Source organism: Malaya genurostris, chromosome 3 (genome assembly GCF_030247185.1).
Source record: "Malaya genurostris strain Urasoe2022 chromosome 3, Malgen_1.1, whole genome shotgun sequence".
NCBI lineage: Eukaryota > Metazoa > Arthropoda > Insecta > Diptera > Culicidae > Malaya > Malaya genurostris.
Window position 1 is genome coordinate 263,363,215 of NC_080572.1, and position 25,144 is coordinate 263,388,358.

The 25,144-nt window shown below is 37.8% G+C and overlaps 1 protein-coding gene across 16 annotated transcripts in view; it reads left to right on the forward strand.

Annotated features, from left to right (window-relative positions):
- LOC131439510 (supervillin) overlaps positions 1-20,454 on the forward strand; it is a 645,906-nt gene extending 625,452 nt beyond the window's left edge. For 13 of the 16 annotated variants that reach the window (XM_058610622.1, XM_058610619.1, XM_058610621.1 and 10 more), the window contains 4 exons: positions 2,179-2,329; positions 10,146-10,922; positions 14,137-16,682; positions 18,529-20,454. In XM_058610622.1, coding sequence (XP_058466605.1) covers positions 2,179-2,329; positions 10,146-10,922; positions 14,137-16,682; positions 18,529-18,768 — 3,714 coding nt within the window. In that variant the 3' untranslated portion in view covers positions 18,769-20,454. The remainder of the gene's footprint in view (positions 1-2,178; positions 2,330-10,145; positions 10,923-14,136; positions 16,683-18,528) is intronic. The other 3 variants (XM_058610620.1, XM_058610628.1, XM_058610629.1) reach the window with 3 other exon arrangements.
- Positions 20,455-25,144: the final 4,690 nt, after the last annotated feature.

A 25,144-nucleotide genomic window follows, 5' to 3' on the forward strand; every position in this document is an offset into this window, starting at 1 on the left:
GTCATCCACTTAATTGACGTCTGCCTGTCACATGAAAGCGCTTTTACAACGTTAATCAATGTATCAAAATAATTACACAGAAAATATTTAAGCTGCCCAATTTACCCTGGTCTCCCCTGCCAAAGAGTAGTTTGAGTCGCAACATATTTACTTCTAAAATCTCACTTATTATTACTGTAGATTGAGATCATAATTTACGATAGTCTTTTATTTCATGTTATTTTTTATTAATTTTTCGAAGTTTCGAGTATTTTTTTTTGCAGTGTATAGTTCTTCGACATACAAATTTATATAGTCCTTTTTGCCTTTCTCATATACAAAGGATATACAATCACTGTGAAAACCGACTTTTGAATCGACGCCGAATGTCATATACCATTCGACTCAGCTCGACGAACTGAACAAATGTCAGTCTGTGTGTGTGTGTGTGTGTGTGTGTGTGTGTGTGTGTGTGTATGTGTGTGTGATCCGACTTTCGATTCCGAAATTATAGGGCAATAGGCAAGGATCAAAACTTTCAAACTTTCATACCAAATGATGCAAAATCGGTGTGTATCGGTACGTGCGGAAGAAGAAGAAGAAAAGGCACCCACTTAGCGTGCTTTGTTCAGTTTTATATAGCGTGCAGGGTTGCAACATTTGAATCTATATTAATTTGACATAACTGTTTACAAATTGAAAAGGTGATTGTAGATTGCACCAAAGATTTTTTTTTGATTTTATTCACGTTTGAAAAAGAAGATCTTGACAGAATCTTCTAGTGATAAAAAAACATAAGTAATATGAGAAAGGCATCATAACACCACTAGGTGGATTAAAAAATGTTTTGATCATAAGTGTTGAGTCGAATTGACTTCTCCGTCTGTGAAAAAGGTAGGTACATCGAACGTTTTCTAATCCAAGCCTCCTCAACATAATTCATAATAGGCCAAATTTCGATCTTTTTTGAGATTTAATTGGTTACATTTTCATGAAAAAAATTATAGTCCATCAGAAAATACTAATTTATCTAATTTTTTCTTGCAACTTATGAATTTCCGATCGAATACAATTCTCTTCATTTGATCCCAAAAAGGTACGGAAATAATTTTTGAATCCCTCGATTGAAGTGAAGCGTTCTACATCGAACAAAACAAGTGAAAGTTGGATGCCTCAAACTCTGTATTATATATTATTTGGTTCAAAATTTGACATGACTTTCAACACAAATTGGAGCGATGCAACACTACACCAGTACACCGTACAAAACAAGAAAAAACGACATATTTGTTGCATAGTTACAACTCTAGAAACGTACTCACTGTTGATCTAAGATTCAATCACTATTTAAAATTCATTCTCAATAATAATTTGAAAACGGTGAAACAATAGCACACTATTCAAGTTCTGTAACTTCAATCTTCATGACCGTTCTATCGGGGAAAATTGATTTAATATTTTTTCTGTCGATATTTTCTTTCATGTCGGAATGGTGCATCACTAGCTAGCTCACAAATAAAACCATCAAATCACTTGCTATACGATTAACAAACCTCGAATAACTAATTCGGACCCGTTCCATGAAAAAGGTCAACCCCAATTAGCCTTCTCTAAAGTGGACTGCTGATGCTTGCATTCGGCTGCGCTGACCAGATCGTGTGAATCCCCTCGGTGCCCCTGAATATTGCATCGTATTTCCGTGGAAGATTCAATGGTTTAACTTGATTTGATTCAATTGACCATGAGCAATATGACACGCGTAGTCAGTCAGCTTTGATTGACCACTCTGAGAGCCCCCATCATCATAATCAGTTTTAATGTTCAAACAACAATTTTCCTGGCGTCTGCTGCTAAAGATGATGGCATATTTGACCACAGGCTATCGGACCCCCTCTCCGCTGCTGCCATGTGGCAAACGCAGCGAATAGCGTGAACAAGTGCCAGACCACGGACGCTATCATTATTATCATTATTATCATCATCATTACCCATCAAACACGTTCGCACTTTTTCCGAGCCGGGCAGGCAATTGACCATATGCCGGGGAGTTTGGTTTCACTTTCAATCGAGTAGAAAATATCCAAAAAAAAAACCCGGGCATACAATGAACTGCACGTCGCACGCACAAATTGAACAGTCAGTCAATTCATGTGATTTTTGCTTTTAGTAATGCTTTTTCTTTCACTTCTTCCATTTCAGAACGCCATCCTTGTTGCCAAATCGATCGAGAGCCCGGTGAAAAATGCCACACCGCGCCCGTTCAGTCGGCCGGCGGACGTCGAAGGCGGTAACATTTCCGACCGGCTCGGAAAGATTAAAACGTCTTCGGAGAATTGGAAGAATCGTGTCGGTGAGTAATGTCCAGTGTGACGTAGAATAGACGAAAATGATTTTGACAAAACAATGCTTTCAATTGATCGCATTCGAAAGGAACTACAGCATCTATCAAAAATAGCTTCAATTTTATCCAATATCATGATTAGTATCGAAAGTAAATACCTCTAATTTGTTCTAACAGCAGAGATGGTGATAGAATCAGGATCGACTTGATTCGATTTTGATGAAACTTTGCACACTTTTTCATTATGACAAACCATCCGTTTTGCACAGATAAAGCGGCCAATTTGACTCAAGGGAGAATGTATTTTTACATGAACATTTTTTCAAAGTAAGTACGCTCAAGTCATTTTTATGTGGGAGATGCGCATCGTATAAAAAAACACGTGACTTCCAAAATTCGCATAAAAAACCTCATTCCTTTGAAAATTCGTATTATAAGACCGTCAAACAATATTTTTTATCAAATGTGATCTGGTAATTCAGCTATTTTTTTTTTGTTTGCTCTGCGACGTTTCATGGATTTCTAAAACATTCTTGCATAAGAAAAGAAATTTCAGAGTTTGCATCTCATCCGATACGGTCGAAAATTGTTTACGGTCGAAACAACAGAAACAAAGACAATACAGTGTAGTGAACAGAAGAGTGTACGAAATGGGCAAATACGATTTAACAAAGCCTGAACCAAATTCATTTGGTGTTGATTTCAAGCGCTGGAAATTTAGACCAGAAGCAAATGAAATTGAAATCTTACTTATAGAACGAATGCGTCTAGACGCCAATAATATAACTGAGATTCAATTCAACAAGACGTCTAACTGTGTGTACATTATGTTTAAACGTGAAAGAGATGCAAATCAGCGATGCCAGATAGTAGTAGTGTCATTTCCGTAGATAAGCATTTTTCTCGGAAGCTCTCTCGGTGAAAAGATTTTTTTTTGCTCGTCAGACAAAACTAGTTTCCGTAGTTCTCCGTTGATAAATTTAAATTTCCGTATATTTCCGTAGAAAAAATCCAATTTCCGTTGATTTTGTCTACGGATTCATAGATCCGTAGAAAATGTTCGAATCCGTAGATCTACGGAGATTTCCGTAGATCTGACAGCGCTGGATGCAATTGCATTCGCTTCAATTAACAACGAAGTGCACAGCGTTAAGTGTTGCAATATCAAATATAAAATCCCTGCGTACATGGTGGATTATGCCAGAGAAGTATGGGGAAAATATGTCGCAGTACGGTGAAATTCTTTCTATAGAAACGGAAGTATGGTGGAATTTTCCCCGGTATCCAGAAAGGCGTGTAAGCGGTACGGCAATTCCATCTTACATCATCTGTCGTCAAGGTGGGATACATCCGTGTAAAACGCTGATTATCTATGAAAACCAGCTGGTTACATGTCAGTTTTGACGACGATGACAAAATGATCGACTATGCGACCAGATCATTTGACCCTCTACCCTTGCTGGATAGCAATGAGAACACCTCTCCTCCAAGAAAGCGCGCTACAACAAGATCCAGTAAAAAATTGTTGGTGAAGCTCCGGCTTCGCTTAAATTTATAAATATTGAGTCGTGTCAAATAAATTAATTAAATAAAAAAATTGATTTGGGTTCTCAAAAAATCCTAGAGAATCGACTTAAATTTTTTTTTGCGGTAACACAAGATTTCTAAGTTCTGTGCATTTCGAAAACAAAACCGCACAACTTTGAAAGTTTGCTTTAAAACCGCACGCGCATAAAAGAATCACATGAAAAGGTTTGGGTGTAGTTATAGCTGAAACAATTTTTATTTCATTTTTTCAAGAATTCAAGTTCTTGATGAAGAATAGCCAACTAAACACTAAAAAATAATTTTACATCTCAAAAGCAATAAATTAACTCTTGGTAACCATTCTCCTAAAAGTAGCCGTTTTCGCAATATTTAGACATGAAATTGAGCCCTATTTCTGCTAAAAGTTGTATCTCAAAAACTATTAACGTACAAAAATGGAGTCAAAAAAAAGTTGTACGAAATCGATCGGACTCTTTTGGGAAAGTATACACTGAAAAATAGTCTAATGCCTGAAAGTATTAAAATATTATCAAATCAAATTAAAAATGAAACGTCTCTTTAAGTACTTTTCTGAATAATTTTATTCCAAACTCAAAATTCAAATCCACAAATGGCTTTTTTTCAGACCTTAACCCTGAAAAAATGCCCTAAAGTTAATTCAGCCGTAACATCCTCGCCTTTTAATTAACACTAATCAAATTAACATCAAATGTGGATTTAAAGTATATGTTTAAAATAAAATGATTTAAAAAATTCGAGGAGGGGTTTTTTTGTTTCGAATCTTTCGGAAGATTTTTGTCTTTCTCTATATAAAGGTGTTGTAATTGCTGGAAAAAACGACTTTCGAACGCAGCCTCGGAAATTCATAGTGTTATAAACCGTTCGACTCAGTTCGACGAGATCAGAAAATTTCATACGTATTTGTGTATGTGTGTGCACTTTTCGAACAATTTTTTATCGGTCTATAACAAAGTGGATCTAACTCACTTTTCTCAGTGATGGTTTGACCGATTCCCACAAATTTAGGTTCAAATGAAAGGTCTCGTGGTTCCATGCGGAATTCCTGAATTTCATGCGAATCCGACTTCTCGGAGTTATAGGGCAAAGTGTGTTAAATATGGCGAAGAAAAACCGTAAAAAATTGTCAAACTTGACTCAACACTACACCAATCGTTAGCCATCATCAGTAGGCAGCTAAACAAACCAATTCCAACTATTCTGATTCCCGGTTTTAGATTAACGACGGGAGATAATAGTCATATGGTTAAAAAATGGATCTTACTCACTTGTCTCAGAGATTGCAGAACCGATATTTCCAATTTTAGGGTCAAATGATAAGTCTTATTGTCCTACCAAAAATTACTGCATATTTTTGGATTCAACAAAAACTTACACCGCCGTTTAGAGTATGATGTCAAAATCGTATAAATTTGAATAACAACTAGTAGAGTTTGTACGTTATTTTAGTTGATAGTTGACAGTTCTTGGGTTCCGGTGCCGGCAGTAGCTACAATAGTGGAACTTACTTTGTTTTCTCGTGGATGGCCTAACCGATCAGAGAACTGTTTCATGCTGTAGGTTTATTTATTTGTTTATTTATTCGGGAGCAGGGAAAAGCCTTCTGGAAATGAAATTATAATCTCTTTTTCCAAAAGGCATAAAACCTCCTCATCTTTTCTACCAACAAATTATTATATTTAAATGGTGGTCGATTAAACTGAATTGCATTACAAATAGTTGTACAGTATTTGACTCATCAGAGCAACTATTAAATAAGCGACACGACACATACGGCTCATTTTACCCGTAGTTGGTTTTAGCAGCGGGAATTCTAAGAAACGCGTGTGAACGAAAACTACGAAGATGAATGTCGAAATTAACCAACGCGATCAAAAACGGCCTTGTGTTTGTCCTTCGAACAGACAGCAGATCCACGTAGCTTGAAAGATTGATTGGATCACTCCATGGTAGATTGCGAAGAGCGAATCTAATGAATTTGCGTTGAATAGCTTCGACACGATCGATGTCAATTTGGCAATGAGGTGACCAAACAATAGCTGCATATTTTAGGATTGACCAGACCAGTGCACAAAAAATAACTTCCAAGCAGTGTATGTTACAAAAACTTTTGGCAATTCGAAAGATGAAACCTAAGATTTTGGAAGCCTTTGAAGATATATGATTGATCTAAGAAAGGCATCATCACACCACTAGATGGATTAAAACAGTGTATATTTGGTTTACACTAATAGAAATCGACACGTTGGGCTAAAGTGTTTTACACTTAATTTCGCCGCGTTTGACATGATACTTGTTAATCACTTCAATTCTTATTCATAGGAAATCACTATAAAACCTACGGATAATTTAATTAAATTCCATCAACCAAACAGCAGATTAATTTACAGTTCACTTATCAGACAAATGCATTAAAAACTGATCAAAATAAATTGTATTTGATCAAATTATCTAAAATCACAAACATTTTATATGTCATGCAAACAAGAATAAATCAATTACTGGTGAATTTATCTAAAGGCCGAATCAACAAGTGACAGTTTTGTTTATTTTTTAAATAAGTGTTAATTTATAGCATTTTAGAATTTTCAATAGATTTCCTATTAGGTTTTGCACGATGACGACACAAATGAGCTGTCGACCAATCAAATTCATTTTTGACAGTTGCAGTGTGTTTGTTTTGTTTTTCGACTGCAAATTTAAATTTGAAAAATGATGAAAAATTGCCTGTTAAAAACATGTTTCACAGTGAAAAGAACTAAAACGTTGGCCCTGTATGTATTTCCAGCATCAAGGAGCGATAATTGTATAAAGCTGTTTAGTGTGAGGCGACTTGAAATTTTTACATTCAAACGATGAACCTCTGATGAACTTTTAAACTGTAAACAAATACACGTCGACTGTCAAAAAAAGTTCATTCTGTTCATTTTGTGAGGTAATGTCATGTTCGTGCAAAACCTAATAACTTGACACCGTTTTTTTTTACAATCAGCAGTTTCCGAGCTACAGTGATACGAAAAAAGTGCATACAAAACAAAATCATTCGCCGTTTCAAACATTAGTCTTTCGAGTCAGATTGGTCTCTCCATCCGTGAAAAGTTTATCATATTAGGTTTTTTACCGTCACTGCTAACCTCATTCAAATGAACACATTTTGACAGTTCAGCAGTACTGTTTGTAAACATAGATGTTTTTGTTTGTCTGTTGACAAATTGAATGAAACCATTTACGGTCCATATCGCCTAAATAGAGTTTTAAAACATTTTTTTACGATTGGACACGGTTTGTTTTTTAGAAATTTTCAAATGAAAGTCACTAGTTGCATAGTGTAAAGATGATTGTTTGAGATGTTTGAGTGACGGTAAAAAACCTAATTGAAGACGTGTGCGTAGTTTCATTTGGTGGGCTTGACGGTATTAGGTTTTGCACGATGACCACTCGAATGAACTGCCGATGAATCAAGTTCACCTTTTGACAGCTATCAGTGGTTTGCTCACATATCTATTAACCCGTATTAGGTTTTGCACGATGACGACACAAATGAACTGCCGATGAATCAAGTTCATCTTTGACAGTTGCCGTGTACTTGTTTTGTTTTGCGACTGCAAATTAAAAATTGAAAAAATGACGAAAAGGTGCCTGGTTAAAACGTATTCCACAGTGAAAATAACTAAAAAGATTGCCCTGTATGTGTTTCCAGCATCAAGGAGCGATTTATTTATGAATCTGTTGAGTGTGAGGCGACTTGCAATTTTTATATTCGAACGATGAACTTCTGATGAACTTTTAAACTGTAAACAAGTACACGTCGACTGTCAAAAAAAGTTCATTCTGTTAATTTTTGTGAGGTTATGTCATGTTCGTGCAAAACCTAATTAGGTTTTGCACGATGACGACACAAATGAATTGCCGATGAATCAAGTTCATCTTTGACAGTTGCCGTGTACTTGTTTTGTTTTGCGACTGCAAGTTAAAAATTGAAAAAATGACGAAAAAGTGCCTGTTAAAAGCGTATTCCACAATGAAAATAACTAAAAAGATTACGCTGTATGTGTTTCCAGCATCAAGGAGCGATTTATGTATGAATCTGTTGAGTGTGAGGCGACTTGCAATTTTTACATTCGAACGATGAACTTCTGATGAACTTTTAAACTGTAAACAAGTACACGTCGACTGTCAAAAAAAGTTCATTCTGTTCATTTTTGTGAGGTTATGTCATGTTCGTGCAAAACCTAATTAGGTTTTGCACGAACATGCCATTAGGTTTTTTATCGTGACGACACAAATGAACAAGTATTCATCCTTGACAGTTCAGCGGTACTGTTTACAAACAAGTTTAAACAAAAATCGAAGAGCACATCTAAAACAATCATCTTTACACTTTGAACTGGTCACTTTTAATTAATAAATATCAAAAACGAACCGTATTCAATCGTGAACAAATGTTTTAAAACTTTATTTAGGCGATACGGACCGTAAATGGTCTGATCCAATTTGTCAATAAACAAACAAAAGAAATTTCTGTTTACAAACAGTACTGCTGGACTGTCAAAAAGTGTTCATCCGATTGAGGTTAGCAGTGACAGTAAAAAACCTAATAACCTCACAAAATGAACAGAATGAACTTATTTTGACAGTCGACGTGTACTTGTTTACAGTTTAAAAGTTCATCAGAAGTTCATCGTTCGAATGTAAAAATTGCAAGTCGCCTCACACTCAACAGATTCATACATATATCGCTCCTTGATGCTGGAAACACATACAGGGCAATCTTTTTAGTTATTTTCACTGTGAAATACGTTTTTAACAGGCACTTTTTCATCATTTTTTCAATTATTAACTTGCAGTCACGGCAACTGTCAAAGATGATCTTGATTCATCGGCAGTTTATTTGTGTCGTCATCGTGCAAAACCTAATTAGATTTTTTGTCGTGACGTCACGAATGAACAAGCATTCATCCTTGACAGTTCAGCGGTACTGTTTACAAACAAGCGCAAACAAAAATCGAAGAACACATCTTAAACAATTATCTTTACCCTTTGCAACTAGTTACTTTTATTTAAGAAATCTCAAAAATAAACCGTATCCAAACATGAACAAATGTTTTAAAACTCTATTCAGGCCATATGGACCGTATATGGTCTCATCCAATTTGTCAACAGACAAACAAAAAAATTTCTGTCTACAAACAGTACTGCTGAACTGTCAAAATGTGTTCATCTGATTGAGGTTAGCAGTGACGGTAAAAAACCTAATAAACAAACCACCGACGGCTGTCAAAAAATGTTCATTCTATTCATTTTGTGAGGTAAAGTAGCAAACATCATCAGCTACAATCAATAAGCGTTACAATTTGATATAAATATGTGTTAAAACTTTTAACGTGTGCAAAGTTTCATTTAAATTGAAGTATGTGAAGTCTTATCACCATATATTTCTGGAATTGCTGCACTGACAAAAAATTACACTATTTTTTCTGTTGAAGAATAAATCAAGTAAACGGTTGCTTTTTGTACCAATTTGTGAGAAGACACTAAAAACCACACGAATATAAATTTAATGCGATGCAAAAAAGAACCGATGAACAAAACATAAGAGTTCTTAGCCACAATAGTTGTGGAATCGTTCTGAGTACAGGCAAACAAATTAAAATTAGCTGACTCACTACTCACCGCAATGTAGGTGATGAGAATTTACTGTGCTAAATTCCGATATCACCACAGACAACTTCTATTTCCGAGTGGAAAAATACCTCATCACGGGGAATCACTCACAAATTAATCTTATCACAGGATCGTTAACGATTATCGGTTATCGCAACCGAACTCGTGATACTTTACGTCACAACAGAAGCAACCTATTTTTTCTGATATACACAAGATTTAACTGGTATTTATTACCGCGCATGAAACATATCAAAACTGCCAACCGTGTGTTCCTTTTCAAGAAGGCAACCAAGGTAACAGCAAATATATGACAAACTTTCGCATGTAGGTCGACAGCTCGAAACATCACAACTTACAATGCATACGTCGAGCAATGACGGCTATGCATGGATGCACGGCTCGGCTCGAAACGATACGCATACGAAACCTCCATTCATCATTCGCTCTACTTGATGATGGCTCATTAACTTGCAGATATTTGCAATTAAAAGACGTAAACGACGTTTGTTTTGGCAATTCGTAAGCCAATTCGTCGCCAGCAATTCATTATCACCTGTATTTCATGTTATGTTCATTTTCGACTAAATTGCAGAACTCTCAGATGCCACCAACTTTACAGTGGCAGGCCGGATGGCCGCCAGCCAGTTACCCAAGTTGCCGTTCATCAAATCCGACACGAAGCAGTCGCCACCGATGAGCGTGTTCCGCAGTGTCAACCCGCCTCAGCTGGGCCTCGCCAAGAGCCCGTCGATGATGGTGTCTTCGGTGACCTCATCGTCGACGGTGTACAGTCCCGCCACACTCCCGAATGGACCATCACCACCGGCTACGGGTCCCGTAGCAGCACTGGCCGCCGTAGGTCAGCAAATATCTAGTCAACTGAATCACCAGAGAACCGGAGGAATGGGAGTGGACAGTTTCATGAAGCGTAGCATTAGTGTCCCCGGAGTGCCCTCGAGCGCAACCGGGGTAGCCGGTGGGGATCTTAAGTCCCATGCTGCCGGCGGTTCAAAGGTTTCAATTCCAAAGCTGGACGACGAAAGCTTTGGCAACTTTTTCACCAAAGTCGAGAAAACCGTATCAGCTACTAGCGCCATTACTAGCAGGAGCAGTTACGCCAACATCAACACCAGCAGTCTTAGTAGCAGTTCGGCGGCGGAGGTTGTCATCGGAGATTTCGACACGCTCAAGGTGGATAGCCAGCAGCGGCTAACGCAGAAGAAGATCGTACAGGGTCCGAAACGACGCGGTGCCATGTCCAAGAACCCGCTGAAAAAACTGGCCGCCCGGGACGATTTGCAGACGGAGTACACCGAAATCAAAACAGGTATCGCCGACAAAGAGTTGAAGAGACTCAAACTAGAATCAAGTAAGTGTGTGTTGTAAGTTTTTTTTTACTCACATATCCTGTTTCCCTGTGTTCTGTTCACATGTTTCCTTTGCTGCCGATGAGAGGCATAGCATCTGCGCCCAATTGTTGTTGATCTGGATGTAACTTTTTAATCATACACAGCTTGCAATTCTGAAAGTCAGTATTGCAAAGTTACGAGTTACGAGTTAGATTTGATTTAGACTTGTATCAGACGTAAAAAATAATCTTCTCAGTCGAATTCGAAAAAGGGGCTATAAGAGTTCTCTAACAAAATGTATTAATACTTATAATTGCAAGGACCGTTCTACAACTAAAACTAACTCTTGAAGTTTTTTGTTGTCGTTTGAAGTGAGAAACTTTCACTCGATCTTGTCAATATATAGATTTGTTTATAGTGACCTATTTTTACTATTTTTTTTGAAGATTTGATCTAAAAAATTATTAACTTCAGAATTTGCGCCACATTCTGTCAAGGACTCATCACTGCATGTTTTTTGTAATTGAAGCAGGAATGACAGATGATTAAATAAATATCTGTTCAACTCCACATGTAATATCCGGACGATCAGTTACGCGTGAGTTTTCATTACAGAACTCTGAATATAAATATGCAATTGACTCGGTAAATCTGAATAGTCGCCGAGTACGGTGGGTTCTCATCGTTTTCCTGATGAGAAGGGAAGGATAAAAGTAACATGAAAGAGAAATATGAAGTGGGTGAGGTGGGAAAACAGCACAGGACTAAAAGAAATAAATCGTTCTGCATCCACGAAAGGATGTTCTGCAATTTGTAGGTGCGTCAATGCGGGACAGTTACATATCAGATATCACAAATCACAAAAATAATACTCACTACGCTGAATAGTAGCCATGCGATAGTTGAGTTGGCAAAGTCCAATCAGAACTCTGGCAAAAATCCTGCAATGATGTTTGGCAAAATGCAATAGACATTTTTACATTTTCAGATTCAAATCTGGCAAAATGCTGTTGTCTGAGCGCAAGTTTTCAAGGTGTGTCAGTAACTGGCATGTTTGGATGCAGTCCAAGAACGAATTCTGTGTTTTATCCAACTAGTTGACAGTGATAAAGCTGGATCTTTCATTTGTGGTATCAGCACTAGTCAACTCAACCGAGATAGTTGACTATTTCCAGCATCCGAATTATCAACTGGCGGGTAAAATCCCAACTACATCATGCATCTTATGAAGTCCTGTCTCGTAGGATGATGATGCAATAGTTAAATCATCCCGCATTTGAAATTCAGATACTTGAGTGAATTAACTAGCCATTTCAACAAGCCTTACCAAAAGCTTTTTGCTTTGCAGAACCAACAAACGACTCGTGAACACTGTCGTTCAAGAGAGATAAGCAAGATTATGTAGGAAATGAATTTACTATTGATGGCTTTAACTCCACTGGAATTCATATTATATGAAGAAAATGAAGTCATCGCGAAGGCCGGTCATACGGCAAATATTTTCTGTCTTTGCCTTCAATTAGACAGTCTAACTGTGACACGGAGCTTAAAGCTCCTCAAGGGCAAAGCTAACAAATGTTCCGTTTACGACTGCCTTTTTTAGGAGTTATTCAGTCATCAGCACGGAAATACACCTTGACTTTCGAGCTCCCGTTTTAGTGGCCTTTTACGACGTGGATCAGAAAACCAGTGGATCAATTCTTGGTTGAAACACTGAGAACAGACATCCAAGCTAGTACAAACTTTTCCAAAAAAGCTGTGTAAAGCATACAAGTAATAATCCGTTAAAAATCTCCTTTGCGCACGACTTTGCACGCATGAATTATCATTGTATGAAAGCTCGAACGCAAGAGCCCATAAGGGATTACTGGGCTGCATGAAGCGTCTCAACAGGAGAACTGCTACTTGATGATTTTTCACTTTTTAAAACAACCGTTAAATTTCTTACACAAATCGCAATATCTACTTGTATGTCTATTCTCTGTGGTTGAAATAACTCCACCGGATGCCACACGACTCATCTGTTTGGCGGACTTATACCACCGGGACAGGTGAACCGTAGTGTTATTCTTAACTAGTTGACACGGCTATCTAGGTTGTTTGGAAAGGGCAGTTGACATTGAAGATCAATTGTTCTAAAAAAAGTCACAAAAGTTTACTCCATCGTAATGGAAAATCGGAAAGTTAAGTTGCAGGAGATATCTGACATCATAAAGAAGTGGTTTGCGTCAGCAGTTCAACATAAACTGCTGACGCACTGATGAGTCGAAGACGAAACGTAAACTTTCAAAATGGTTTTGTGCGCCTAGCATAAATTTGGGGGTAAAAACAAACTTTTTCCCCTTCGAATTTCCCGCAGCTGATCAAAAACACTATCATTACGATAAATTCCATGAATTCAATTTCGAATTGCTACCGCATCTACCATTGAATTTCATTCAACAGACGAAGCATTCCTAAATTCGACAAATAGAAAGTTTGTTTAGCACTGAAAAAATGTTAATGAATAGTATGATAAATACAATACAGTAATCAAAAGAACAAATTATACTTATTACTTTTGATTACAATTGATAACTCTCGTTCTTGTTCGATATAGAGATTGTACATATAGAGATATATAGATATAGATTTTTCCGCCAAATACAGATTTTTGAAAAAAAAAAACAGTTGGCAGTTCTGAGAGTGATCCATATTGATATGTCTGTATAAAATGTTCAAAACGACGAATGTAACAATAGCGGCCCTTACACGAGTCATTAAAAATGTCATTAGTAAAAAATAATATCATTTTAATAAACGTGTAATGGTGCAGTAATGACGAGATTTCTAACAAATTTGAAATACATCATTACTTAGTCATCATTTAAAATGACATTTTTAATGCTCGTGTAAGGGCCGCTAATGAGAGATTCTCTTTTGTCGTTTTTCATTGATTCCACTCGCTCGGTGCCAGTGTTTTGCCCTGACAGCCGATCAATAAAACGGTTTTGTAAAGTTTCCGACCATTTGTACTCTACAGTACATCCAGATCACCAAGAATTGCGCACAGAGTTTACCCTCGGAACACTTCCCATAATTGAAACAGCATATAAAGCTCTAACCGCACTCTAGCTAACCTCAGCCAATTTTCCGACCCGTTCCCGGGGAACCACTCTCCGGTGCGTGTATTTTTCTCTTTCTCTGTCTCCTTCCGTATGTGTACCACCTGCCTGCGTTCTGTGTCACCAACAGTCGCCAAAACTAGCAATCTGGCCATTGAAGCGCTTGCTGGCTTAGCTTCCGTGGAGGATTTCAAATCGGTCGCACTAAAATCAAGCTCACTTCCGCTGAATCAAAGCTTTGTTCCGTTCAAGACGCTGATGTTGCTGCATGTCAAGGGCCGACGACACGTGCAAACCCGGCTGGTCCAACCGATCGCCCGTTCCATCAACCGGGGCGATTGTTTCGTGCTGGTCACACCGGATCGGCTTTTTGCTTTTCTCGGCCAGTACGCCAATGTGATCGAGCGCTCGCGGGCCAAGGAGATTTGTGATGTCATCGTGCGGGACAAGGACTTGGGTTGCGCGGCCAGCAGTGCGATTGTGATCAACGACGGAAAATACTGTAGCGAGCGGCAGTTGCGGGAGTTCTGGAAACTACTCGGACGTGACCAAGAGGACGAAGGGACAAATGTTTGCAATGCCGGGCATGCCGATGAAGATGAACTGGTCGAAAGTTGTCTGATGGAAACGAACAAAGTGTACGAATTCGACGACGACCAGTTGGTTCCATTGGAAGAATACTGGGGGGCAGCTCCCCGTATTGCAATGCTTGATCCGAAAAAGATTCTGGTGTTTGATTTTGGCAGTGAGCTTTACATTTGGAATGGTAAAAATGCTTCGAGTGAGTCGAAAAGAGCAGCGATCAAACTGGCCCAGGAAATGTTTATGCAGGAGTACAGCTTCGAGATGTGTCAGTTGAGTCCAATTAACTTTTCCGAACTGTCCGGTGATCGTCAGAGGGACGTGAGACGTATTTTGAAAACTGGAGCGGTACGCCCGGAGTGGTGTTTGATAGCCAAAGTCACTCAGCACATGGAGACAATTTTGTTCCGGCAGAAGTTTATCGATTGGCCCGATATTACGGTTCAATTGAAAGACGATGGTTACCAACTGGGGGACACTCCCAGTCTGGAGATTAAACCCGTCGATGGAGAATTGTTATTCCGGGGAGAACCATACATGGAACCTAATCTAGTGCTGGAAAACTCCAACTTGGGACGCGGTAATTTTTATTACGACACCGATTCCATGCGTCATTACGATGTACTTACGATTTCGGTGACCCAATGGGAGATTGACGAGTACGAGTATAAGGAAATCCAAGGAACGTCATGTGGACATTTCTACTCTGACGAAAGTTACACCATCCGCTGGATGTATCAGGTGAGTGTTACCGTTCGAGAGCTCAGCGGAAAAGTTTCAAATCGAAGCACGGTTGTTGGACGTGACCGTTGTGCGTACTTCTGCTGGCACGGCTTGGATGCACCGGCAAATGAGAAGGGTGCCGCTGCTTTACTGACCGTCGAATTGGATAAGGAAAAAGGTGCACAGGTTCGTGTTTCCCAGGGCCAAGAATCGGCTGCTTTCATACGACTGTTCAAGATAATGTTCATTCACAAGAGTAAGAAAACAACCCGAAATGCCTGGCGTCTGTATATCATAACCGGAAACTACCAGGAAGAAACGGTATGCACCGAGGTAACCTGCAACGAACGCCAGCTGCGCTCTCGTGCTACGATGGTACTGATACATGGCGAAAAGGGACGCGTAATCCTGTGGAACGGGTGTAAAGCGCTTCCTCACACCAGAGAAGTGGGTCAAAATGCACTAACGGCAATCATCCGAAACAAATATACGGAACTGTTTGACGAAACTCTCGCCGCCATCAACTCAACGACGCTGGAGGAAGGTCAAGAGTCGCATGAATTCTTCGAAGCCATCGATGGAAGCCAAAATCGACATCAGTATCACTCTTTGCTTGGTTCCAACCAGGATTTCTCCTACACACCTCGTATCTTCAATTTAACCAGTATCAATAACGGTAACTTTGAAGCCACCGAACTGCAGTACAATCTGCGTTGCAAAGATCTGCCATCTCCGTATCCGTTCCGGCAGGCTGATTTGTATAATGCCCGACAACCGACAACCTTCATGATCGACAACGGCCACATACTATGGCTATGGCAAGGCTGGTGGCCAACGGAGGACGGATCGGGAAGCGATAGTGGAAGCAACAGTGGCAGTGAAAATCACAGCAGCTTCGATAGTAACCGTTCCGGTGAAAATCGCTGGCAGATCGAACGCCGCGTAGCGATGGAGACGGCTGTTGCCTATTGGAAGGAGAAGTGCTCCAAATCTTCTCGGAAATTGGTCATAAAAAAATCGGAGGTTTGCAATGGTAATGAAAAACACATTGACATACAGCAGGAACAGCTGCTGCATTTGCCGGATGAAAATGGTAACGGAGCAAACGATGAGGTGGATACGATCGGTGGAAACGAAGAGGACGGCACGTTGGAAGTCTCCTCCGTTAAGAATGGTTCTGTCTGCGATGGCAATGATGACTGTGATAATGCACAAACGCTGGTGGATCGAGCCAGGACGGTCGACAAAGAGCTGGAACATGCGGAGGAAATCAACGGTTACGTTGTTTGGGCCGGTTTGGAACCGCTGGAGTTTATCGCCATGTTCCCTGACTGGGAACAGCGAGACGATGTTGCCGAAATTAATGTGCAGGTAGGGTTTTCGATTGATTTTAAATTTATATTACACACATTTTCCTTGAGTTCTTGAAAAATCAAATTAGACTTTTCTACATGACAAATTTTAAAGAGAAAAATTTCAGGAGAAACGTTTCGAAGTAAAAACTACGTTTTGAATTTCAAGAACTTAAGTCAATAATAAGTGTCAAACACACAGTATTGAAATGAGAATTTTACATAACCAAGTAAACAAACAAGGTCAGTATCTCGTCAGTGTCGTTGATGCCCCCTAATAAATGTAAAATTAACATTTTGATGTGTTCTCGCGCCGAATAAAAAAAACTCATCGCTTTCCCTGCCGCGCGTGATTCAGCTTTTTCATATTCCCAAGTTTGTTGTATTTAATAACTTTCAACGACTGTTGGTTGGATACTAAAGGCTAACTAAAAGTAAATTAGTACGCACAAAAAGATTTGTAATTCGTTATTCAATAAGTGTAAAAAATGTCTACTAATTGTTGCTTCACAGTGCTTTTGCTAAGACATCTTTCACAATACTTTTGTAAAAACATTTCTCTTGATCAACGCCCGCACAGTGATCAGCGCGCTTCATCCATTTTGCTCGTGTTTGATGATGTCCTTGACTTCCCCGACGGTTTGTCGAAGTCGTTGCTTTGAAATTGCTCAGTACTTTTCGATCGGTCAACATTTCGGGCCATTTAAAAATTCCGGGAGGACAAAATCGATTTTGTTGGCTGCATAACACTCCAGGATAACTTTGAAGTAGCGGTAGCTGGCTAAAACCTAGGACAGGACCTGACAATTGTTAATCCACTTTTAGGACCAATTTCGGACCAGCTCGTGATTGGTTTAAATTGACATAAGCAAGTACAAGTTGTTGAAATCAATATTACTGCAGGGTGGTAGAAAAAGTGTTGTCAGTATCGTCGGTAACAGTGTAGCTTGATATTGGATATTTTATTTTTCGGATCATCTTTTCAAAATTATTAATTTCAATAAGATTTAAGTTCAATTTGTTTTTAAGTCTTGTCAATGTGGAAAGTATACGAGTACATTTAACAATCACTGGATGATATAATGAGAAAGCCTGAAATCACGAAGTGTGATATGGACGAGAATATTGATTATGTTGGTAGAATAGAATCTTTGGATACTTCTGTATGTTATTATTTTTCTCAAATAGAATATGTTGAATACTTTAGTTAATAAAGCTGCAAGAATTAACTACCTAAAATTGAGTGTTTTAGAAAAATTTTATTAAGCTGTTTCAACTAAACGTTTTCTTCAAAACAAACATCTGATCAAAATGAATCCAGAGCTATATTTTTGACCGATATAACATTTGTCTAAGTGTTTTCAAATGATAAATAATTGCACGTTATAAGGGGAGAAAGTTTTCAGAATGAATAATTATCTCTACTGGCAACAATGATCGCGAGGCATTTATTATTTACAGCAGGGAGCAACCGGAATAATAAGAGAAACATTTTTCTGGAAAAAAAGCCAGTTGTCTGGTCCTGTCCTAGGCTAAAACCAACACTGTTGCGCAGCTGACGATTCCTGGTGACATTTTTTTCGTATGTCCGCTGATTCTTTTCACACGTTTTCTTCTTTTGAGATCTATTTGACGTTATTTCTGAACGCAATCGACTACTTTGATCAAACTTGTAAACAAACCACTGTCAACGGTTTTCGATTCCCAACATCAGAGGCGTGCTAGCGGCACGCGAGAAACGTACCAATTTACTTTTAGTCAGCCTTTGTGTTAGTAAAGTGCTATATTTGTTTTGCTGCGATAGTCTATTAATCTTTTTTTTCTTCTTTCACTTTTGCTTATTCCGCCTGGTCGCCGCGAAATAGGATGGCCGTAAATCTGCTCCGCAACCGATCGCCAGCAGTCTGTCGCTTCTGTCCCGTAAGGAGTATCCGCTGTCGGTGCTGCTGGAGCGCCCCCTACCCGAAGGTGTCGACCCGACCAAGCTGGAGTTGTACCTTCACGAACAGGACTACCAGGAGGGCCTCGGGCTAACGAAGGCCGAATATGAGCAGCTGCCCGCGTGGAAGCAGACCAAACTCAAGAAGGAGCGTGGTTTGTTCTAGACAAGATTACACTATTAAAAATACAAAACATGGAACCGTGGTGCACACGCACTGATCTTGTGCTTATACTATTTTTTTTAAACATTACTGTTGTTTTTTGCTTTTTGTTTTTTTTTATATCTGTCTGATCCTCGCCTAGCTTCCGCAGGTGAGCTGGTGCGTCAGACAGGATCATTTTGTGGTTCGATCAACTGTAATCATTTTATTTTGTAGTTGTTTACTTTTGTTATACTAATTTTTCTTGGTTTTTTAAAAAAAACAAGGCGCTCTCTGTGTTGATTTTCTACTTTGATGTTGTGCTAGTGTTTTAAATCGATCGATGTAATCGGAGAGCGCCATTGCAGGTTATTGTGCTTCGCAAAACTGTATCCACATTGTGTCGAAAAAAAAATAAAACGAATTCTTAAATTACACGATAGAGATTTCTTTTAACTATTCAGATTTCATTCAACTGAAGTGGGAGATTGTTCTGCATTATTATTAACCCTTTAGCGCGGATGATTTCATTTCTGATAGCAGCAAGCAAAATGTATTCCTTTGCCATAGAAAAACAACATATATCTGTATAAAAATTGTAATTGTAGTACTCTCAGTACCGTGTATGTTCAGTAATAGCATAAGGATTAGTGGTGTTTTTGTTTGTTACTGTGCTAGGCAACAATTTCCAGCAATTTCTGTAGATTTTTTGTTTGTTTTCTGTTTTGCACTAAATTATTCGACGCGAGCGTAAGCAAAAATTGCCACCCCTCTCTCTCTCTCTCTTGAAGTGATAGTGATTTAAGGAAAACTATTTTATCATAGCTTTTAGTGCTACTAAGCAAAACCATAGAACGAGGAAGAAGCTTGTACTTAAAATAAAATCAATAAAAAAATACTAGTAAACCAAGCAAAGAACTGACACTGTGGCATCGAGAATTGCTGCATGCAATTTTTGGAGAAGACATTTTATAAAGCTATTTTCTACGTACGTGTGTGCTGTAACCAGGGAAGGGATGCGTAACAATCGAACCACAAAGTCACCGAAACTTTGTGTCCCATATTTAAACGAGACAACAAGTAATAATTATGATAACCATAGAGAAATCACAATAAGAAACGCAAAATTTACTATACTAGAATACACAACCGAAAGCAAACGCATATAATGAAAACACACTCACACGCATCTAGACGTAACGGAGGACATTTTTTTCTAAAACAAGACAAATATTGAAAAAAAAAATCGCTAAAACACAATCACTAAACAGCCTCATCTATTGATAACCGAATACTACTCATTATCAAACCTCTGTCACTGAAAAATATACACACCGACGAAATAGAAACCGATTGAAAACCCGAACGATTTGAATAACAAAAATAAAAACAATTATCTAGAACTTTTTTTTTGTGTTATGTACGTGAACGTAGACAGTCTGTGCGTCGAATTTTATATCATCAGTTGCAACAGAAAAAGAAACCTTTGTGAACCAAATCTAGGACCCCCTTCGTCATTGGCTATTATACTGAATACATACAATAGGTAGCACACATATGCCAAGATATATTCAATTCACTTTTTTTTTCTCGTGAAAAATGAATTTGACCAGTTAGTAAAAACTGAGTAATTTAGAGCGAAATATTTGTATGAAACTGAAGGAAACAGTGCGTGAAAAATATCGAAACTGGAGATTTTTACCAATATAACTGTTTTGTTTTTTTTTTTGTTTTAATAGTACGAAAGAAAAATCCTTAACTAAAAACGATCGCAGCAGGCTTTCGCCAATATTTTTTCGAAAATTAATTTTTGTTCGTTTTTAAACAACATGTAATAAATGAAGTCTTCATGATTGTGATTGTGTGGTGATATGCTAAATAGAGGAGCTTTTCCACAATTTTTCGTATGGAGACGCGTGATTCGAAGGAAACATTACAAAGCCTAGGTTTTATTGAATTAGACTAGCTCACGAAGTCTTTCTATCAACATTATTTGTGTCAAGTTAGATTACAGAGAACTAGTGGTCACGGAGATTGGATTCCCTATTTGACAGAAATTCTATAACCGCAATAAATATTAAGGATTCAAAAAATTGAGTTGTCGCTGCCATCGAGCGACAGTTATAGGCCCTTATTGCCATTCTCACTTCCACTTCCACTTTCACTTCACTTGATTTTACCTATTATCAGTATCACGCTCAGTGAAGCAATCTCTCGAAAACCATTTCCTAGAAAAGAAAGCAACGAAGTATTTTCCCCAGAATGTACCATTCTCCACAAAACCATAGTCACGAAGGTATCAATTAGTAGAAAGACATACAACAGAATGTACCTTTCCCCAGAATACCATCTCACAGAAGAAGCAAATATCTAGAAACTGTTTCCCCATAATGAAAAATAATACAGAAACAACATAGGAACAGATCTTTTACCAGAAGAGCACCTACTAAAATCAGGCGCGTATACATGGGGGGGAGAGATTAAACCCCCCCCCTCCGAAACTTAAGAAATTATTAGGGGATACAGGGGTTAGACCGGACACGTTGTTAAACTGGACAGCTTAAATATCTTATCAACCTGCTAATATTTCAATTCATATAATGTCTTTGTAGACGCGCTTGGAGAAAAAGTGTCCGATTTAGCCCCATTCTCCCCAATATTATGAAAACACACCCCGAAACCTTTCGTCGTTAATTCGGTCTAGTGATAAAGGGTAGTAAATAGCACACTACCATTTTATATAATTATTTTATTTAATGCTTACACAATATTCTGTTCGTCATAGATGATTCAGGTCGAGACGGCCGAAGGCCGCGAGTGCGCCGGCGAAGGCCGCGAGTGCGCCGGCGAAGGCCGCGAGTGCGCCGGCGACGCCTATGGAACGAATGATGAGTTGTCGTCTTTCCGGAAATGATGTTAAGCACAAGTAAAGCTCTCAAATTGGATGTACCAAAGACATTTATGTTCACTCAAATACAAGTCCACGTTCGATTTACTTGAAAAATTCCGTGAAATATTTTCAAACGTCAAATTGAATATTTTACGTGACAAGAATAAACTTACCCTAAAATGAACATAATCATCACATACAATGTATTTGTCTGTATCCACTAATAAAATTAAATCACTACAATGAAATGATGTTGAAAGATATTATTCCAACTGACTATGATTATAGAATGAGATATTCAATCTCCATATCTCCACACTTAATAAAATATACAGCAAAGAAATTTAATATATTTTTTTAACATCATTATCTAGTTTAAAAATGTTGCTCAGAAAAAGTTTAATTTTTTCTGACTTTTTGTTTTTTTTTTTTTATATCATTTATTTTACCCCGGCTTTAACCATTTTGGTCGTTCACCGGGTATAACTTTTTGTGATATTCGTATGGATTTGTATCAAACGAAGGAATTCTGAAAGAATTTGTATTCTGTATCAAATCTGTGTAATACAGATAAATCTGTATAAATGCCATCTATTATCAGAGATGTCAGTTTCACAGATCGTCAGTCTTTCTTTACTATACTTTTACCTAGAGTGACTATAATCAGAGTGACGACAGCTGTTCGTTTGGAATGACAGCTACCAGTTCCAAACGAGTAAACGACCTGACAATTCAATGTAAAGCTAATGGAATGTTTTGAATTGTTGTCAACATTACGGATGAGAAGTCCTCACTCTGGTTATAGGCACTCTACATTTACCTTGTTTGTACTAGGGCAAATAACCAATTTCATTACCCTTACGTTTCGTCTTAGACTCGTCAGTGCATGACAATTTATGTTGAACTGTTATGCCACCTGCGGTTCAACATAAAGTGTTATGTATACTGTCGAATCTTAGACAAAACGTAAAGATAATCACCTGAGAGTATTTTCAACATTTTACAACACGAAAGTGTAACGAAATTACTCCATATTTGATTTCTTAATAGCTTTATCCCTGTTTGAGTATTTTCTAGAATTCTATGATAATCCATGAACGGAAACACAACGAGTGCGTAGACCGCCATCTCTGTCGAAACAGTTGAAATATATCCGGCAATAATCAACTGGTGCTTCAGTCAATGATGAATATGAGACTAAGTTCCTCAAGCCTAAACGCAGAGAAACAACTAGCTCTTCTGTGAGCATAGCTGCTGTTGTCCTACTGCTGACAGTTTGCATTGGAGAAAAAGACAACGAAAAGTAGACTACGATGGGGAACATTATACAAAATCGATTCTTCCAATAGCTCTAAACAAGCGCGTACCAAAAAAAATTTGGGGATGGTTTTCATAATATAGGAGAGACCGGGGCTAAATCGGACACTTTTTAGAAATTAAAAAAACATCCTTTAAAACTGGATGTTTACTCTAGTCATCTCTACCACATCTTCTCTAAGCACATATACAAAGTCAATCCATGCATCAAATTAATTGCAAGTTTGTAATCGCCCTCCCTTTTCCTCCTGTATATGCATCTGGCTCTAATTGTTATCTAAAAAACTATTAAGATTACTTCTTTGCAAATCGGAGGTAAAAATCATCAGTTTGAATCTAGCATAATTTGATTGGTTTTGTGTGCTTTTCGCAGTGCGAAACTCGCAACAAATGAGCGCAAATAAAGCTAGCATTTGGTTGCATTGCGTTCGAGAAAAATGTTCATAACAGTGTTTACTATCGTACACTGAGAATACAACACGTTGGAAAATCATACTAATGTACTTTGATTTTTCGTCACCTATTTTTTTTATTGAATATCAAGTTTTGAACTACACTCAAGCAAATTAAGTAGTGAAAATCATACACTCAAGCAAATTAAGTAGTGAAAATCATAAGGCAAATCTGCATCGAAAATCACCAAAATCATAATTTTATAAGATAAGTATGAAAAATATACCTCTGCAATATACATCTTATCTATCACCATTATAGTTTTCACACGAACAACTTATGAACTTCACAATATAAGAGAGAAGTTATGTTTATCATAGAAATTTCACACAATGTTCCTAAAAATTTCGTATGAATTTCATAAGGGGTTTTATTGGAATTTCTATTTTCGGGATTTCATTAGGCGGTCTTATGATTCGCTTACGATATTCTTGTGGCTAAAAATCATACGAAATCATTATGAAATTCCATATAGTTTTTGCCTGAGTGTATGAATGAACATCATAGAGCAAACTATGAATATCAACCTACAAATTTACGAATTTCATAGATTCACGTATGAAAATTTTTAATAACATATAATAATCATAATCATAATTCCTTTTTTAATGAATTCATTTACATTTTCATGTTAATATGTTTGAAATCCATCCTCAAATCAAATAGTAATTTTAATTAACTTGAACAGAAGAAATATCACCGATAATTTTAGTTTTCGTCCAACAAATTAGGGCGGTTATACTCACTCCACACTCTGAACATAAAAAGATTAAATAAGTACACAGCGCATTAAGTAGACTGGTTTAATCTACCTCTAAATACTAACAACGTACTAGTTGGAACCGAAAAATCCTGAAGTAAACCATCAGCGGAAGCCATGTGTAGGTTTTCACTATATTCGATCGAGTATCATACGCGCCAACTATGATTTTTTTCACACAAGATGTAACTTTGAATTTCATTGCGGTGACGTATGAAATATACACGTCAATATACAGGTCATAAAACTGTTAAATGAGATTGAATTCATTATTATGAATTAGATACGACATAAATATTCAAAAATATTGAAATTGACACAATCATGAGATTTGACTTATGATTTTCTTAAGTGTAGTATCCTCAGTGTAGAGAATTCCACAATTTGGCCGACGACACGACCAGGCACTCCGAAGGAAAATCGCAATAAAAAGTGTTCGTGAGCGATTTACCACCAGTTACCACAAATATAGCGACCCCTTGATAATGATAAAAATAATTTTCTTGAGCAACAGTGTTTAAGTTGCTACGAACTAGTTGCCAAGGAGCCCCATAATCAGAGATGCCAGGTCTGCAGATTTGTCTGTAAATCTGCAGATTTGGGGTATAGTGCTGCAACATTTTTTGTTGTGCAGACTTTTGAAATTCTCGCAGACTTTCTTCTATATTTACATACGTTTGAAATTTCCGCGACCTTTTTTTTTGCCAAGTCAGTTTTGCGTGTCATTCTTTATAGAGAAATTGCTGCCAGCATGACATACTTGCTGACTGCAGATTTTTTTTTCAGATTTACAGACCCTGTCTGCAGACATTTAAAATTTTTACCTGACATCTCTGCCCATAATAAATAAACAAACCATTTGAGAAACTTTCGAAACAGTTATACTATTTTTTTATTGTGTGTCATCAGTGCAAATTAATAAAAACGCAAGATTATTCAGAAGAAATCGAGAATGTACGTTGCTGTACGAGGTGTCGTGA